General features: G+C 42.5%; 1 protein-coding gene across 1 annotated transcript; it reads right to left on the bottom strand.

Moving 5' to 3' along the window:
- Positions 1-10,760: 10,760 nt before the first annotated feature.
- LOC147999329 (uncharacterized) lies at positions 10,761-15,469 on the bottom strand. The gene is made up of 6 exons (XM_087596594.1): positions 15,295-15,469; positions 14,118-14,277; positions 12,786-12,929; positions 11,987-12,153; positions 11,160-11,265; positions 10,761-11,036 (listed from the first exon to the last, which is right to left on the bottom strand). The coding sequence occupies exons 3-5, from the start codon at positions 12,884-12,886 to the stop codon at positions 11,201-11,203; spliced, it is 333 nt and encodes a 110-aa protein (XP_087452720.1). The 5' UTR covers positions 12,887-12,929; positions 14,118-14,277; positions 15,295-15,469; the 3' UTR covers positions 10,761-11,036; positions 11,160-11,200.
- Between the last annotated feature and the right edge of the window lie 4,474 nt (positions 15,470-19,943).

Raw genomic sequence — 19,943 nt, 5'->3', positions numbered from 1 at the left:
CAGAGAAGCCAGGTTAACCCTCCCTAATCTTCTCATGCTGTGTGAGCTATGAGTAGATGGTGCCCTATACACTGTGGACAGGATGGTCTCTCAGACAGTTCAGAAAGCCATGGAGGACTCCAGCAATTCTCCACTTGGGTGTCACTTGAGTCTTATATGTGTGTGTTTACAAGCCAAAATATAAGATCCATAGGTGACTGTGTAAATTCAACATGGCACAGCCATGTGCTGGAATATTATTCAGCCTTACATAGGATTCAGATTCTGACCCTTGAACAGGAATGAGAATGGTAGCCATTCTCCTAAGTCAGACCTCCAGGCAGTGCAAAGACAAACTAACACTGTATGACACCACTGAGGGCTGCAGTGTCACCAGTTATATAAAGACAGAAAGCAGGAAGGTCTACAGAGCTCCAGGGGTGACATGGAGTGGGGAGGTTGGAGGGTAGGTGTGTAAGTGTGACTGAGGCTCAGAGGAGTGAGACATGGCTGCAGAATATGCATGTGGCTGCCTCCCATACCTGTGGGTGCTGCTTCCTCAGAAAGGCAAATATAGCAAAAGGAAAGAAACAGAGGGGACAGGCTCTGACCACCTGTAGACACACACAAATGACATAACAGAATGTGCACACTGATGCCTTGCTGCAGGAGCAGTTGAGCATCCAGAAGGGTTGAAAGAGGCTGGAAGGGCTGAGCATGGCACTTAGTTCAAGGACATAGCTTTAGGTCCTGGGGAACCTATGGTGCCCAGGCCCCATCCTGCTGATACTGAGGGACATCGCTGACATTCAGGGTGATGGCCGGGCTGGGCTGGGGAATAGGTGTCCACTCTCACCTGCCTCAGCTTGAAGATGTGCTGGGTGAAGTAGGACTGCAACTGCTTGTTGGATTCATTGATGCAAATCTGCTGGAAGCTATTCTGTTCAAAGTCCTCAAATCTGAATATGGCCAAGACACCAATGGGCAAGCACTGGGAGACAACGTTTGGTTATAGCCGGGGCCTCCTGGAAAGATTAGCCCTCCTGAGAGGAGTTGCAGCAGAGGGGGTGTGTTTTCCTGACCTGTTTGGTACCCAGTGTTTTTTACCAAGGGTTCCTTTATTACTTCTTGATGGAACCAGGCCTGCACATATCCAGGAAGCATTGGGGTGGGACCTGGGCTTGGTGCCCACATGCTGGCATTGCTGAGGGTGAAGTCTAGCCTATCACACTTCCAGACACCGAGTGTAGATGCCTGGGTTCCTATAGAATAGCGGTTCTTACCATTCCTAATCCTGTGTATCTTTATTTCAGTTCCTCATGTTGTGATCCCAACCATAAACTTATTGGAGAGCTACTTCATGAGTGTAACTTTGTTACTGTGAGGAATTGTAATGTAAATGTCTGGTGTGCAGGAGCGCTGATGTAGAACCCACAGATTGAGAGCAGCTGCTGTAGAGGATCAGAGTCCCCTGCCAGCCCTGGTGTTTGCAGAGATCCCCTGGGTTCCTAGTCTCCATGGCTTTCCCAAGGACAGGGTTTATTCTTGGCCGTCTCAGGGCCCGGGACCTCACAGAAACAGCCTCTCCCATGTCCTTCCTGTTGAGGAGAGCGTGGTTGGTCCTCAGCACAGACCAGTCAAACAGGGCGCTGTATAGACACTTGGCCAGGGGTCTCCTGCAGTTATGGCCTCTGGACAGAGGGGTTTCTTCCCTGGGGTGGGGCAACCATGCCAGGTACAGGCAGTGATGCTCAGAGTCAAGACCTAGTTTTGTCTTATTTTCATAGACAAAGTTGCCCAGGCTGGCCTCGAACTTGCCGTGTAGCCAAGGATAATTAAACAACTGATCCTACTGCCTCTACCCCCCATGGCCTGGCATTGCAGATGAGTGTCACCAGAGCTGGCTTGTCACAGGTGCTATACGGCTCTAAGTCTGGGGCCTCATGTGCAGGAGTGTTATGACTGTGCCATCCCCACCCCGCAACGAGGGTTTTCACCTTTCTCCTGCTGAAGTCTGCTTAATCCTACCCTGGCCCCAGGACACAGCAGCTGTGGGAGCCTCAAAGCCTGGGGCTTCAGCACAGCATTGGTACACAGCATAGCATGCAGCCTACAGGGCTGTGAAAAAGCCAAGGAAGTGGTTCTCAGCTCACCCCCTGTAGGAGTGTCTAGTCCATCCTTCTCTCCATGGACGCAGACATCTGCTTCCAACTGCCCGACATGTCCCTCTGGTTTTGACTTTCCTGGATGCCATGTCAATGCCACCACACAGAGTGCTGCCTCTACTGGGGACACTCACACAACCTCTCTGGGGGACATCTGAGCCAAGCAGGGATTGGGTGCACTGCAGAGAGGTCAAGTCATGTCGTGAAGTACCTTGTCCCACAAAGGCTCACTGTTCAGGGAGTTGACTGGAAAAGTAAGCTTATGCCCCTGGGCAGGGTTCCCCATAGGGAGTGTCCCACACCCTGCTATCAGGTCTATTCCTGGTGCCATGCAAATTCAATTTGCAAGACCCAATGCTCTGGAAATGTCAAGAGCTAACGGAAATGTACCAGGAAGTGCACACCATAGCAAAGGGAGAGGATGGCACAGAGACCTATGCTATGGGTTAAAGGGCACGGAAAGGCCACCTCGAGCACAGGGGTCAGTCACCTCTTTCACAAACAAGGCAAAGGTCAATGCTCTCAGCTCTGGGAGCCTAAAGGGCTCTGTGGCTCCTAAGCCCTGCAGCTGCAGCCAGAAGCAGCACTGAACAGGATGTAAATGCTGAGTATGGCGATGTCAATAAAACTTTATTTACAAAACCAAATTGGTGGTAGTAGTGGTGGTGGTGGTGGTGGTGGTGGTGGTGTCGGCAGACTGGTTCACTTCAAAGCATGCTGGAGTGGCATGGCCACTGAGCATCGGGAAACACAGAAAGGAATGCGACCGGACGCAGGGCTCCCAACACCCTAGACGTCGACCTATGGCACTGGAACAGGGTCCCTGAAGGTAAGTCTGGACAGTCAGATAAGGTAAGTACAATTTATTACAAGGAAATGGGACAAGATAAATCTTCTCTTCATCTCGCTATGCTTAAGCATCTTTAAGAGTGCAGGGAATTCATGTCTATCAGTCTGGTTTAGAAAAGTGTTTAGAGACAGCAAGAGTACACTCCATGGTTCCCTTACGAGGGTTCCAGGGATTCTGATATCTGGGTCAAAGTGAAAGTTAAGGTGAAAAAGGCTGTCAGGCAGGGCAAAAAGATTCCAATTTCTGGTCTCTTTGAGCTGTAATTTTTACTGTGTTCAAGGCCATGAATGCAGACAGGGTAATAACGAATACAGAACAAGAAGCTACAGCTTCATTAAGACAAAACGAAAGTAAAAGTTTTGCCCTCTGCACCATTGCCTGAAGCAGGTTTTTCTAAGTCGTTTCCCGAGGATGGCATGTTGACCATTAGATTCACACGATGATAATGACGAATTCACCTGCCTTTTCTTTTCCTATAATTAGGCCAGCATCGATTCAAGGTGTGGCCCAACCGACTTATTATAAAGGATGATACTGGTTGGTTGAAAAAGGTAGTAGCTTTCTATGAACCATATATTAAGTTTTTATGTATATTAAAATTAACATTGGAAAGAACAATGGTAGGAGAGGAAGCTGGAGGACAACTGCTGCAAATGCTTGCTTTTGAAAATGCTAATGAAGAGTACAGGAGAGCATTATTACCTATAAAGGAGGCTGGGGATATTAATGCTTATATGAAGGCATGCAAGGGTATCTTTTCTGAAAATGGAAAGATGCATATTTGGCACGTATTGATCCAGATAGAGTTATTAAATTATATGTTTAAATACTCTTGAATATCCTACAGGCGCTTTCGCTCAGGATGAGTTGCCTTTAGAATGGGTTTATATTAAATAAAACTTTAACCAAACATTAACAAATAATGAGGAACAAATTTCTTTAATTATTCAGCAAGGCATACAAAGACCTGTTACTCTGTGGGGATATGATTGTGCTGCTATTGTTTTCCCATTATGCAAAGATAAAGGGGAATATTTAATGCAGATGTCTGAGGTTTTTCAATTAGCCATGATTTCTTACACTGGAAATATTGAATTTCATCCTCCCCATAGTAAATTGTGGGATTGCTTTAAAAAACAAAAAAAAATTTGATAAATACACTAATTTCTGTTGATCCATTACCATCAGCCTTTACTGTGTTTACAGATGGCTCTAACACCAAGATGGCTTATTGGACCAAAGATTAATTTTGGGGACAAGAATCTTCTTTTGGGTCAGTACAACAAAATGAATTATTAGCGGTAATTAATGTATTCCAGGATTTTACTCATGATGTAAAAATATTATAGCTGAGTCTGCTTATGTTGTAGGAGTAGTACAGAATATTGCGACTGCTGTTGTTTCTACATCTAAGCCTACATTAAATGTTATTCTCACATATTAAAGGACTATTGTTATTATGAAACTCTAGAATATTCATTACACATACTAGATCACATTCAAAATTTCCAGAATCTTTAACACTTGGCAATCATATGGTAGATCAATTAGTGGCATTTGCTACCCCAGAAGAACACAGTCATAATCATGCCAATACAGGATATTTACATATTAAATATAAGCTTCCCTATTCTCAAGCCAAACGAATTATTGCTAATTGTCCTATGTGTCAGTCTTCACGTATAAAATGTGTTCCATCTCAAATTAATCCCAGAAGGATGCAACTTAATACATCGTGGAAGATGGATGGAACCCATATTTCTGAGTTTGGTCGCCTTTCACATATAGATGTAAGCATAGATAATTTTTCAAAATTTGTGTGGGCTACACCATTGCCAGGAGTACGCACTGCTCATGTTATACAGCATCTATTGGAAACTTTTGCTGTTATGGGACTGCCCTCTAAAATTAAAATTGATAATGGACCAACATATATTTCTTATCAATATAAACAATTTTGTCAACGATATCATATTGTACATATTACTGGTACAGAACACAATACACAAGGACAAGCTTTTGTTGAAAGGATTCACCATACCCTGAAATGACAAATTATAAAATTACAAAGGGGGAAAAGAGATTGCCTTATGCAACCTGAATGGAGTTTGCAGACCAGTCCCAGAGCTATATTGGCACAAGCATTATACGTTATTAATTTTCTTAATTTACCACAAGGTGAAGTTATATCAAGAGCCGATAGACACTTTGTTGAACTTCTCCCCAGAAGGCATGGAACAGACAGTATGGATAAAAATTGCCCGGGATACTGAATGGCAGGAAGGGACACAATTGTATATAGGGGAGAGGGTTTTGTCTCATTACAGGATGGGAGACTATTCTGGTTACCTGGGAGATGGATCCAAGCACAGAATAATAAGAACTGCTCCCTACCCTCAAAGGAATCCAGTTAAACCAGCTACATTTTCTCCTGATGGATGTTCTCAGGAGATGAGGAGGTGTCCTCCATTACTGAGGCCCTGGCTTCTCTTAGTGTCCACAAACAACAATGGATAAGGATCCGTGTAGTGACAACCCTATTACCTATATGGGGTAAGGTGTAGCGATTAAGCACTGAAAGGAATAATTTTGTCCCCTTCAGGAAAGTCCTGTACTGCTGAGCACTTATTCTTAGCAATGTGTGTTTTACTCATGGTTTCTTCTGCTGCGGCCAATGCCAGTTATCGGGCTTATATTGCTTATCATGATGAAATCCTACTACTTTTCTGTTAGTAAATATATGGATAATGACAAAGAACATGATTGGAAGTTAATTCAAGCCTATTTAGAGGGTAATGAAAATGCTTCAAAAGTAATTAATGCCTTGAAATATGATGTTCGAATGTCTTTTGGTAAACAGCTAGAAGATACTACCCCTATGGAAATAGCAAAATTATTGGCTGATCAATTGACAGGATTAGATCCCAAGGCTTGGCTTCAAAGGATTTTCCATAGCTTGGGAGGAGGTAGTTTTGCCATAATCTTATGTACGTTATGTATTATGTTGCTTTATTTTTACATGACTAAACCCCTACAAGGACCTTTAGCTATGTTATGTAAAGTGTTACTTTAAAACAAAAGAAAAAAGAAGGAATTGTTAAGACATAGAGATGCAGCTCCCAGGCAGGGTCAAGAAAGGCCTGGTGACAGATTCAAGTAGGGGCTAGAATGCCGCCCTGGAGAAGAAAATGTTTTTCTCACTTGCCTTAAATTATGTTCTGCTGTGTCCCATTTCTGTGGAAGTGGTTCTAACGCTCTCTTGGTAATGGTGAGTATATTTTGATTATAATAAGAAAGGTGATTTGTTATATGAATATTTTTAGAAGAAGCTTTCGTTTATTCGTCTTTCTTTGTTTAATCTTCCCTCATTGTTCCTGGTATCCTGGGAATAATGATCTTATGGTATCTTGACACAATGAAAATTGTAGTAATGCATATTCTTAGCTTAATAACGATTAATAAAGCTTGCAACTGCGTGCAGTTTCTTCTGCCTTTGCTCTGCATCCCCTGTGTCCTGGGGTATGCGACCATACCCAGGGCCCCAACTCACTACACATTGACAATGGGTCACCCCACAAAACACAGAAGCATCTACCTTAGTCAAAAATGGAAATTTTATTGAATGCATACACTAACACTGATTGATCACATCCATAGCTAAGATACTAGGGGCAGATCCGTGGCCCAAAATACATTCCTCTAAACCTATAAAGAAAGAAAGAAAGAAAGAAAGAAAGAAAGAAAGAAAGAAAGGAAGGAAGGAAGGAAGGAAGGAAGAAGAAAAAACACAAAAAACTTAAGCTTCTCATAGGAACTTCGCAGGAAGTGTTGTCTGGCGGTCCGTTCTGATTAGGCCATTTTAGATGAAACAGTGCATAGTGACCCTTAATGTGATGGGCCCTATATAAAGCTTTTTGCAATATTGGAATTTTAACAAACCTCATCCAGAACATACAGCAGAGGCAAGGATGTGATCACCATGTCCTTGCTCTCTATCAGGTTATTTTTCTGTGTCCGTGATTGTCAGGCATAGAACAGCAACAATCTGAAATAGCTGGTAGACATGGAACAAAGTGGCTAAAACTATAGTTGTGGGTTGCACACCTCAACTGTCAATGCCTAATGCTGTCCTCACAGTCCTCGGAGGCCCCTCTTGTAAGACTATCTATTGGAAAGTGGAAGCAGGTTTATCTGAGCTCAAAGTGAACCTGGCCAGCCAGGGAGAGGGCAACATGGGATACTTGAGACCCTCTCTTAAACCAGCACAAAAACCAACCCTTCATTCAAAGCATCATCTATTAATTCTTTATTATTTACCACTTTCTCCCTACCAGCCTTTCAGTCTGGAATGGTAGAAAAGGACTGGGAATGTTCCTTCTATTCTAAGGACCTTGATCTCTCTTTCCTTAGGTCCACATTAAGAACACATGCAAATGGGTATCACCATCTGAACAACTTAGTATCATCTACTCAGTATATCTAGCCTAATACTGTTGTATGACAATCTCAAGCTTCCCTGAGTTTCGCTGACCTAGCAAGAAGTATGAAGTACTGAGGCCACACCCCAGTGATCCTTTCAAGGGGTTAGAAGAAAGCCGTGAGAGAAACTCCACTTCTTTGTCCTTAGATTAAATCACATTGACACAATGTGGGTGGACTATTTAACCAGACATGTTTCTCCCAACCCCACCTTTTTGAGTTCAGACCATGGCAGAATTCATGCCCCACCACCCTAGATATTGAGTTTAGTGATATGTAATTATTATTTAAACCTATGTATTAAATTTTGTCATTTTGTTAATTTTTGTGGTTTTCACAGTCTTCTTTAATTAACTTTCCTAGTTTTATTAATTTATCCCCTGTGTTCTCTGGTGTTTTGTCCTTCCCTTCAAACTAAAATATTCCTTTTAGGATCCGCTAAAGAGCTGTCTTACTGGTTACTCATATTGTGTTAAATTTATTTTTAGTGTGCATTAGTCAGCACAGTAGCTGTGCAGCTGCCTGACCTCCATGGACCAGATCTACTTTCCAAACAATAACGCTAACTCTTACTGACTGTGTAGTATCTTGGCTGCTCTTTGTTCCCCTTGGACAGCCCTCAGGACCAGGCGCTCCTCCCCCTTAACCATGGATGCTGTCCTCTTCCTCCCTCCTCTCCATCACACACGTTCTTCCTTTATTCTCTGGCAGCTTCTTCTTCCTTCTTCCCTCCTCATGATCCTCTCTAGCAAAGCCCTCAAAGCTGACCTCCCCCATCTCTCTGCTGTGCAGCTGTTGGCTGTTGGCTTCATTATAATCACAGTTAACTGGGAGCAGGGTCAGTTATTTGGGGTTAACCAGTCTTGAGTTCTACAAATTAGCATTAAAATATAAGCAGCATTAGGCCAATACACTACAGGGGTGTTGTTTGTTTGTTTGTTTGGTTTGGTTTAATTTTCATTTACCTTTTTACTTGTTATTTTATTTTTGGCTATTTTTTATTAAATGGTTATTTTATTTATTTACATTTCAACTGTTGTCCTGCTTTCCACATTCCCCTCATCAAACCTTACATCCCTTTTCTGCTCAGCTTTGCCTATGTGACAGTGCTTCCCCACCCACACATATCCATTCCCACCTCACACCTCTAGGATCTCCATTTGGTGGGCAACAAGCCTCACCTGAACCATAGAGCATCCTTGCATACACTTTGGCTGGCAGTTTGGCCCCTGGGAGCTTAGGGATTAGGGAAAGAAGATCTGTTCAGATATTAAAGCCAATGATTGCTGCATTCTCTTCTTTTTCTGGTTATAGGTGAAATTATGTTTGTGTGCTTCTCTTTTTTTAAATTATTGAGAGAAGATTAATTTCTTGGTTTTTCTTGGGCATAGTTTAGTTCATTGTCTTGGAGTTTTCCTCCTATTAGCCTCTGTTGTGCTTTCCTACAGAAAAGAATTCTTTAAATTTGGTTTTGTCATGAAATATCCTGGTTCCTCCTTTTATGGTGATTGAGGATTATGCTGGATATAGGAGCCTGTGTCTGCATTACATCTGCCCAAGATTTTCTGACTTTTAGAATCTCTGTTGAGAAGTCTGGTGTAATTCAGATATGTCTGAATTTATTTGTTACTAGATATTTATACCTTACCCCTTTTAATGTTCTTTCTTGATCTGTGCATTTAGCGTTTTAATTATTATGTGAATGGAGGAATTTTTCTGGTACAATTAGTTTGATGTTCTGTAGGCTTGTTGTACCTTTATGGCCTTTTCTTTCTTTACCTTATGGAAGTTTGCTGCTATGACTTGTTGAAGGTGTTTACTGGACCTATGAACTAGAAATCTTAATTCTCTTCTCTATTTATTATCCTTAGGTTTCAACATTTAATTGTGTCCTGAAATTCATGGATGTTTTGGATTCAATAAACCATACATGTTTATCTGAGATGGGTGTTTTGTGCTTTGTGGGATGACCTCCTTGACCCAGGCTGCATGAAGAATCTCAGCTGACAATGGGGACATAAATTATGAGTATGTGTATCAAGACCCAGGCCTCTTCCAGGTTCTTAGATATTAACTGAGAACCTCAAATACAGTAGTAATGTGATAGTGTGGTGTGAATCTAGTTACTATTCTCTATTTTGATATAGGTGACTCTTTTTGTGTCATGGTCACCTTATAATGACTAGAAGACCTAAGCTTGAGAATGACTAAAGACTACCTTGCTTCTCTAACAGCTGAGCTCTCTAAGAGCCCTGGTGTGACAGCAACTGTTGGTGGACATTCTGGATTATTCCTTCTGTACTTTAACTCTCTGTGTCACTTCCACCATCAGTAAGTTAGTTCAATTCCATAAATTGGAAATCCATCACCTGGAAGAAATACTCTTTTTTTTAAAGATTTATTTATTTATTTATTTATTTATTTATTTATAGTATACAAGTACACCGTGACTGTCTTCAGACAGACCAGAAGAGGGCATCATATCTCATTACAGATGGTTGTGAGCCACCATGTGGTTGCTGGGATTTGAACTCAGGACCTCTGGAAGAGCTGTCAGTGCTCTTAACCACTAAGCCATCTCTTTAGCCCAAGAAATACTTTCTGAATATGATCTGAGATTGGCCATGGAAAAAGGGTAGCTTGAATTGTCCCACCTAGGTTCTGGGCCTGCACAGGCCTGCTCTCCAAAAGAAACCTGTGTTCACAGCTGTTGGCTGGCTAAGAACAATTTCACGAGACGTGATACACAGCCCTCGGACTTCTGCTTCAGTCATCTGCACAATTTCTCCCAGATGATGTCCTCATACCGCCAGCAGGCGGGTGATGAAGCTGTCCAGAACACCAGAGCTCTGAAGGGATGCCTGGCAACCTAACACGTTGAGCAGGCAAGCTCAGTAAGTTCCCTGTGAACACACATCTCCTGAGATCTCTCTATTTAATCATAGGTGATCTTGTCCACCTAATACAGCACCTCATGTGGAATAACAAAAGCCACCTGCAGGAGCTGTGGTGATGACTCACAGGTTAGAGCATCTGCTGTTCTCTCAGAAGAACCACATGCCCCTAACAATTGGGTAAAGTATGTCAGTGATTACATCATAAAGTGTTTGTTGGAGACACAGCCACATTATCCACACAAAAAACACTATCACACTGGGTACCCCTTAGTGAGTTTGAATTCACTTATTAGCCCAGGCTCCATGGAACATGCAGAGATCCATCTCTAGCTGTCAGTTCTAGGTCCACAGAACCCTTGAGTAAGAATGATGGTCTTAAGAGTCAAGAGATAGAATTCAATTTTTATTCATAACAAATACATTTTTACAACACAACAGGATTAAAATGAATAAAAATATTTAAAAATATTTGAAAGTGAAAAATAGTAACAAGAACACATAAATATGAAACAACAAAAAGAAAACTTCAATTAAAATCATAACAAAAAAATTTCTAAACATAAGCATATTCTTAACGAACATGTAGAAGCACAGACGTATTGGTGTTTCTCCTCTAGCACACATAATGAAAGGCGGTCCCCCAAGCTGTCTCTCAAGTTGTGTTTTCTGAAGAAGAAAGTGAGTAAGACCTCAATCAGTCAGGCTGGCTTAGTGTTATATAAATTTAGGGTCTCTAAGAAATGACAAATTAACTCTGAGGAAGAATATTCATCCAAAAAATATTGTTACCATTCAGGATGTTTGTCATCAGGGACTCCTGAGAAAGCAACTCATTCTTCAGGAAGCTCTCTTACTGGGGTGTGTCCAATTCCAGCTCTCTTGCACTTTCTGAGACCTGGGAGAGGAACACAGTTTTAAGACACTGATTTGGTGGGGAAATGCTAGCCAGCTGTCAGAATGCTGCCTTCTACCACCTCAGTTCTATTGGACAGTCGACATGGACCTTTTAACTGATATCATTGTTGCTAACTCTGCAGGTAGGGCAAAATCCCCGGCAAGCCTCACTGTAATGTGGGCTGACAATATGGGACCCAGACTTATACCAGTGCAAACCAAGAACAGGGCAAAGGGAAGAGACCTCATTGGGTTGCCGGAAGAAAGGAGATGTCCATATGTCACCAAGGTTAAAGTCAATGACAAGTACTAATTTGACATTTGCACTTGGTTCTTATCCCGGAAAGGTGCTTCCTACACAAGAAGTCACATTAACACAGAGTGTCATTTGGCAAAGAACCACGAACTTGTTCAAAGCTCTGCATAGGATCCAATCTATCACATGGATATGCAATAATGAGGTATGTTATTCATCTGTCACCATTTCTAGACTGCAGCTTCAAAAAGAGCAGCAAAATATACTTACAATATAATTCCATTTCTGAAAAGTGTTTACCTTCCCAGAATATTTGTGCATAGGCAGAGCAATGAACAATTCCATTACATGAGGTGGTTGGCTGGTTGTGATTGTAAATTAGAAAGGAGGTAGGAGGAAGCAAAGATGTATCAAATTGGCAAATTTTATCAGATATTGTTAAGCTAACACAGCTGTTTGTCCCTACCAGATGATGCTGGGTCTGGATGTTGCTGGTCTTTATCTTTCTTGCTTAAGTCAACCAAATATTTCTGGTTCAGTGCACACTCAAGATGTCCCTCCTTGCTCCCCTGCTTCAGTGGGACCAACTTCTTCCTGCATGTGTTCTCCATCAGGAGCTGGCTGAGCAGGTTTCTGGAAATACAGTCTGCAGAGTAAGATCATGCTGCCCCTTTCTCCCATTCCTACTCCCAAGTCCCACTAACTCTACCAGGTCCCAGATACCCATGAAGACTTAATAAAATACATCTCGATACACATAATGCTGCTGCACAAACCACAAAGAGTTAATTCAGGGAAGAATAAATTGTTTGCTTGGCCCGAGCACCAATTAGTGTACACATCTCTCAAAAAGAACATGGATCTACAACTATCCATGAAAACCCAATGCATGGGGCAACATCAATTAGTAGTTGGCAAACACCCGCAAAAGAGGTCAGTAGAACCAAGAGAAGGTCATGCTAACCCTGTGGTCCACGCACTGAGTGTTGTAAAACCTGGTATGACCCCAGAGGCCCAGGTCAGCCTAATAACGTTCTGCTGACTTCAATCAGTGCTGTTCTATCTAGAGCCTTCTGCAGATGCCTAGACAGTCCTGGGATGAGTAACAGTCTTTTATGGAACTGAAAACTGAGTCCTAATGACCCTGGAACACTGATGTGTAAACAGCACAAGAGATAGAACCAGAACTGAAGACCGTCCAATCCAGAACAAAGAAATCAGAAATGGCCATTCCACAGGTGACAGCCTTTCTGACCAGGACTTACCTAGAGAAGGTAATCTCCTCCTTCAGCTTGTGGCTATTCTCATGGATCTCAGTGTTTTCCATCTCTAAGTTGTGCAGAATTGACATGACCACCTCCTCCATTCTCTCCAGGTCTTCATAATATGGATTTGGCCTGAAGTGTGGCCTGGCCCCAAATGATAGAATACAATGAACATCAGCATTTAGGAAGATATGAACTCAGGGTGGGTCCTGTACTACACCAGTCCTGGAAGGACACCTTCTGAATTCTACATATTGGACCTTCTTCAGCTTCAGAAACATGTTTTTCTGCGTCCAGCACACCAGAATCTCGGCATCCAGATGGAGGGTTCCCTGGCTCCCTTTATTCAATCAAGAGGAAATCTGCAGTCAGGCCAGTTGAGCTATCAAGAGCCTAGGCCACACCTCTCCATGCTCCCCCACCCCCAACGCACCCAGAATCCTGTGATTTCCTTTTTCCTGTCCTGATAACAGACCATATATCAACCCAAAATTATAATCTGCACAACGAATACAAATATACAGGCAAACGTGGCCACATAAGCAAAGAACTGTGCTGTTGACCGTGGGGCTCCCAGAACAAAGCATTCACATCACCATGAAAGTGTCACAGGTAAATACTCAGGCCAAGACATAGACTCCTATATTCCAGGTGTGGAGGGAAATATAAACATATAACAGTTGTGCATATGCATTTGGATGTATGCACACACAGACTCACAGACTGAGACACACCCACAAAAAAAAAAGAGAAATGTAAACAGAGTCAGAGAAAGAGAAAAGCAAATATGGAAACAGAGAGCACTGTGAGAACCAGGAGAAATGCATGCACCATTGCTGTGTCTGAGGGGCTCCCACAGACACACAGACAATAACAAACAGGCCTGAGCCTGACAACTTCTAGTCAAGCATTGAGATGAACTGTTTGGGACCAGGCCCCTCAGGCTGCTGCCTGGATCTTCCAGCACTCAGTCCCCTGCCTAGCAAGTACAGAGACTCACCATAAACTCACTGCAATTACAATCTTGCACAGCCACCAGCTGTCAAGGGCTTTGCAAATGCACACTAGACACTCACTCTCCCTGACTTTATCCCCGAATTCTTCATTCAGACCACAAGTTCTGCTTTTCAATAAATGGAAGCAGATGAGTCCATTGTCCATCTCTCTCCTCAGGAAGGGTCAGGTTCTGAATCTCCTCTATATGGGAGGTGAGGTTTAGCACAGGGTGGTTAGGGATGCACAGCTTTCTAGAACCCAAAACCTTAATAGGATAAGATGAAGGTGACCTTGCAGACCCAGGAATGAAACAAGAGTGTTTGGAGCGAATCATACCTGTTGTTTTTGGATCTCTCTGTCAGAAACCTCAGGCGATCTCTCAGGTCATTTCTCTCCTCGGTAATGAGCTGCAGCTCTTTAATCAGCCTCTCCTTTTCCTTCTTGACCTACTTCTCGCTTGGGGCAGTTTCAGGGGAAGATGTTTCTCTCCCAGCGTCTGTAGGTAGAAGAACACAAGTGAACCTGCATGGGGAGAATGCATAGTGTGTACATAGACCACAGTTAGGCCTAAACAGGAGAACAAGCCTGGAACCCAGTGTCACTGCTAGGCGATTGGTCTATCCTCAGTGGATCTCAGTTCTCCCACTACTCTATAGAGACCAAGAGATGTAAGCAGCCAGGTGTTCCTTATGCCGGACATCAGGTGCTTACATGTACTACGGAGATGGCTTCTCCAGGATTATCATTAACTGAACAGAGTACAGCTTTATTTCAGGACCCTCACCCCTGTGGCTTCAGAACTCAGATGATAAATTCACCATCCACAGGACTTGAGTGACTGGAGACACTCAGATGTCCTACCCTGATACTCTAGGCCAATATCTTTGGATTTAAATGCATTTCCAGGGAGGACATGGTCAACAGACTTATCAATTCCCCTATTTGAAATACCAAACCCCTGAAGTGCCAATGGGTTACAGGCTGAATCTTGGTCCACATGTTCCAAATAGTTTTGGTATTTTAGAAAAATGTTTGTAACACACAACCTCTAATATATAAAGCTAAGGATGACCCTCCAATTAGAAGAAATCAGAGAAGGTCTAAGAACATAAGGTTATTGCCTGGAGCACAATTTTCTCCCTGTTCCTACTGTCAGATATCCACTGTATTTAAAGAAGCAATGATAGTGAAGTACATTGCTGCCCTGTCTAAACTCAGAAAAGGTGGACCCTCCATGACTCCTGATGGTGTTTTTATATCAATGTAACATACCAAATGAACTGAAAAGTAAAGGCCAGAAGTTCACAGTGTAATAGCATTGGCCTAACCATATCCTCCCAGTGGGGATAGAGAATCTAAAGTTCTGAAATCCTTGACTTTCAGGAATTGTGATATTCATGGAAATTCAATTCCTTTTCAGATGCTCCAGTTGTTGTGGCCCATTGCTAGAAAGGTCAGCTTAAGCCTGCAGCCCCCCTGACAGGGAGCTCAAAATATACTGCCCAGAACTTACTAAACATTCCCCAGAAGTGCTGTCTCTGTCCATCATTACTTTGAGACGAAAGGCCAGATTCCTTCACTCTAGTCTGTCCACAATCGACATTCCCCCTCCCAAAACGCTTGCGAAGACGGGAAAACATGTCTTAGCTTGTAACTGCCAGACTCAGACTGAGAGAAACTAGGGCACTGGTTGTCACTGATGTCTGGTGACATCACAGAGGATGCCAGAACTCTCTAGGAGACAATAGAATGTCCAAGAAGGGACAGCAGATGTCATGGGGAGCAGACTTTGCCTCCCTGCTAATGTTCTCCCTGTACTGAGCATAAGCAGAGGTGCCCTTTCCAGGAGACTTTCCTGGGGCAGAGTCACTGAGCATCTCCTGCTTCCAAAGCCAAATTTTCTTCAAGGCTTGATTATAAAAAAACCTTAGTAATTCCTATGCATCTAAATGAATGTTTCCTTCTATATCTTGCCCCAAAATGTCTCATCCTAACTCAAATTATCCTCATTCACCAATGTTAGCCATTAAAACTTCCTGAGATTTCATACCAGCTTGAATATGCAGTCAAAATTTCTTCTGTCTCATTATGTACGGGTGCTTTAAATCACATCAAGAAATAGTCTGCATGTAGGTTACAACATGGGTGTGTGTTAGGGGAACACTCATGAAGTCATGTGCTTAACAATCGACAATTGCCAGAATATTCCTTAGGAGAAAGAGTTGAAATCTTTATGGTGCTAGGAAAAGTGTGGAGACCAGTTGGCAGAGGAAAGTGCAATATTGGAGCCACCAGTGAACGGAACCTCATGCTGCTTGTGGGGTTCTCCTCTCTGCACCAATGTCGCCAAAGGAGCACTGCTCACAGGCCTGAGTAAGATATACCATGAGCTTCTATCAGAAAAATAAAATAGTCAAGAGATATAGGGGGTGCACAGAAAGGTCTAAAATGAGGCTATAAACATCATTAAGTGGATAGAGCAAGGTCCCAGCACCTGTACACTGGAAAATGGCCACCACACCAAACACAAAAGCATCTATCATAGTAAAAAATGAATACTTTATAGAATGCACACACTAACATTGATTGATCACATCCATAGTTCAAATTTTGGGGGCAAATTCATGGCCCTAACTATCTTTCTCTCAACCCATATAGCAAAAAATAAGAAAGACAGAGAAAAGGAAAAGTCAAAACAAAATCCAAAGCTTCTCATATGAGGACTGCAGGAAGTGTTATCTGGTGGTCAGTTCTGATTAGACATTTTAGATAGAACAGTGCACAGTGACCCTTGATGTGATGTCCCTATATAAAGCTTTTTGCAATATTGGAATTTTAACAAACCTCATCCAGAACGTACAGAAGAGGTAAGGATGTGATCACCATGTCCTTGCTCTCTATCAGGTTATTTTTCTGTGTCCTTGATTGTCAGGCATAGAACAGCAACAATCTGAAATAGCTGGTAGACATGGGAAAACGTGGCTAAAACTATAGTTGTGGATTACACACCTCAACTGTCAAAGGCTAATGCTGTCCTCACAGTCCTTGGAAGCCACTCTTGTAAGCCTATCTATTGGAAAGTGGAAGGAGGTTTATCTGAGCTCAAAGTGAACCTGGCCAGCCAGGGAGAGGGCAACATGGGATACTTGTGACCCTGTCTAAAACCAGCACAGAAACCCACACTTCATTCAAAGCATCATCCACCAATTCTCGATTATCTACCATTCTCTCCCTACCAGTCGTTCAGTTTGGAATGGTAGAAAAAAATGGAACTGATCTTTCTATTGTAAGGACCTTGATCTCTCTTTTCTTAGGTCCACATTAAGAGTATATATAAATGGATATCACCATCTGAACATCTTAGTATTATCTACTCTGTATATCTAGCATAATACTGTGCCTATGACAGTCTCAAGCTTCCTTGAGCATTGTTGCCCCAGCAAGAAGTATGAAGTACTGAGGCCAGTCCCCAGGGATCCTTTCAAGGGTTTAAAAGAAAGCCATCAGAGATACTCCACTTTTTGTCCTTAGATTAAATCAAGCTGACACAATGTGAACCTGGTGGGCTATTTAACCATGCATCTTTCTTCCAACCCCCCCCCCCCCATTCTGAGTTCAGTCCATGGCAGAATTCATTCCCCAGCATCGTAGATATTTCTTTGTATATTTCCACAAGAGCCAGGTTTCTTTCTCTTTTAAATAGAATTAGTTGTAGTCAGTCAACTGTTGCCCTATGTAAGAAATGATTAGTATATATTGTAACTTACCACACTGTATTTGTGTATACAAGTACATTATTGGAAATCCAGCATTACTGAGGAATTGGAAACCAGCGCTGTGGCCTTGCCTTTCTGTGCCTAGTCCTGGCTCACAGGCAGCAGGGGGCAGACCTTGATTTCCTCTTCAGGGACAGAGTGATGGTGAATGGGCACTGAGCAGGCAGAGAAACACAGCTGAGGCAGCTCCTTTCAGGTATCAAACACATCATCTCCTTCCCATCTTAAGGGCTGTTGCTGAGGTCTTGCTCCCGTACCTACCTTAATAGCAGCAAATTTGTTACACAGCAGCCAGCTCTTTCCTATTGTTCTGTAATACGCCTCCACATCATGGATGCCAACAAACAAACTAACAAAAAACAAAAAAACCTGACATTGAACTGTGTGGTGCTGGTCACATACCCTGTTATGTTCCGTATGTTACGAGGTTTGTTAATCTTAACAAGTTCCCCAACTATGAGCTTCACATAGTACCCATTAGATTCAAGGAAAATAGGAACAATTATGTGTAAAATGACCCGAGTCAGGGCCCATAGACAGCAGCATTTCCAGCACTTGTGCTTTAGCCCATGTGGATTTTGCAATGAGCTGGGCCTAGCAATGTCCAGTACACAGTTGTGAGCTGTTGCTCTGGTTGAACTGTATTGGTGTGTGCATTCAATGAACTACACCTATTTAAATGAATTCAGTGTTCCTGTGGTCTGAGTCCAGACCTCTTGACACCAAATCTTCCCGTCAGCAGCACTTAGGAAAAGAAGCTAAGGTTAGGAAAGGTGACATCTTGTCATAAATTATGTGACCAGAGGGATGGAGAAATGATCCCTTGTGTTAAGAGTCAAGGTGTCCTCTGTAATATTCAGGTCTATACTGGCCCTGTGCATCAGCTTCAAGGACCCATTTCTGATTTTCTTTGGGGTTCCCATGATGATGCACTCAGACATGATTGGAAAGAACCAAAATGGTGGTCAGACTTGATTTATAAAATGCAGGCAACATTGCAAACTTATGTTGCAGGATATTGGATTCATATTATCAGCCCCAAGATAGTGTTATTTACTTTAAAAAAAATTACCTCTGGCAGTTCAGTTCAGCACTAGCACCGATATTTTACCCTAGAACTTTTTTTGGTTGTTTGTTTGTTTTTTGTTTTTGTTTTTGGATGAACAAGTACTTTCTTATTTTGTGGCCCAGCCCTAGCTCTTACTTCTTTGCACAGTCACAGAGAGACCTCAAACATATACTCAGCCAAAAGCAGGGGAATGTAGAAAAGAGCCTAAGGCAATACCACATAATGACATTGAAAGTGGGTGGCCAAAAGGTGTTATAAAATTCACCTCACTTCAGTGAGTGATGACATACCAACCTGGTGGCCTACGATTCTGGAATATTAATCAGAATCCTTTCGTCATATTAGATCTTAATAGAAACAAGGAAGCAGTCCTTTCCTGAAGTATATATTCATCATACGTAAAGAAGATATTAAATCCATATACAACTCAGAATAGAATTATCCCCCAAGACCGGAAAGATCTGGCAACATTAATATTAGAAGCTTCTCCTGTGTTACAGTGGTAAGCACAGAAGAAAGAGGAAGATAGGGCTGAAAACAAAAGCATCAGGCCAGAGCACTGTTTCTCAGGATGAGTTGCTAGGTGAAGGTAAATAAACCTTACTAAGTTTAATACAGTATTACATACACTGTTGTAAGTAACTGGAGCCGAGGCTATCCCCAAAGGTTTGCCTGTCTGTGAAATCTGATACCCTAACTCAGGTGTCTTCCCTGGCCTCAGTGGGAGAAGGTGCACCAGCCCTACAAAAACTTGATGTGTCTTGGTGGAGGCACACTCTGAGGGATATTCCTCTACTCTCTCAGAGGAGATGGTGTGAGGACATTGGGGAGGAACTGTGGGAGAGAAGTAACAAGAGAAAGGACAGCAATTGGGATGCAAAGTGAATTTAAGCCTGTCAGTCACTGCTCTATTGCTGTGAAGAGACACCTTAACTAAGGTAACTAATAAAAGAATCAGTGTGTGCCCATGGCTCCAGGTAGATATGTAGCAGAGGACTAGCTTATCTGGGATCACTGGGACGGGAGAACCTTGTTTCTGAGGAAGCTTCATGAACCATGATATTGGAACTTAGGCCTCTGAGGCGGGAGTGAATTGGTGGGTGGAGGAGCAATCTCATAGGGAGAGGGTGTGGGGGACAGAAGAGGGGGTCATGTAGAGGAACATGGAGTGGGAGATAAATTGAAAATGTAGATAAAGTGATGAAAGAAAACTAAAAAACATCAGACTATGAGTATCATTTAATTCAAGCCTCAAATAATAAAAGCATAAATGCGAGAGTCGCCTGGTCCTGTTCATGTCATCCTGTATCTTAAAAT

This window comes from Rattus norvegicus, chromosome 19, assembly GCF_021556685.1.
Source record: "Rattus norvegicus strain SHRSP/BbbUtx chromosome 19, alternate assembly SHRSP_T2T, whole genome shotgun sequence".
In the NCBI taxonomy this organism is placed as follows: Eukaryota; Metazoa; Chordata; class Mammalia; order Rodentia; family Muridae; genus Rattus; species Rattus norvegicus.
This window is presented reverse-complemented; position numbering and strand designations above follow the sequence as displayed.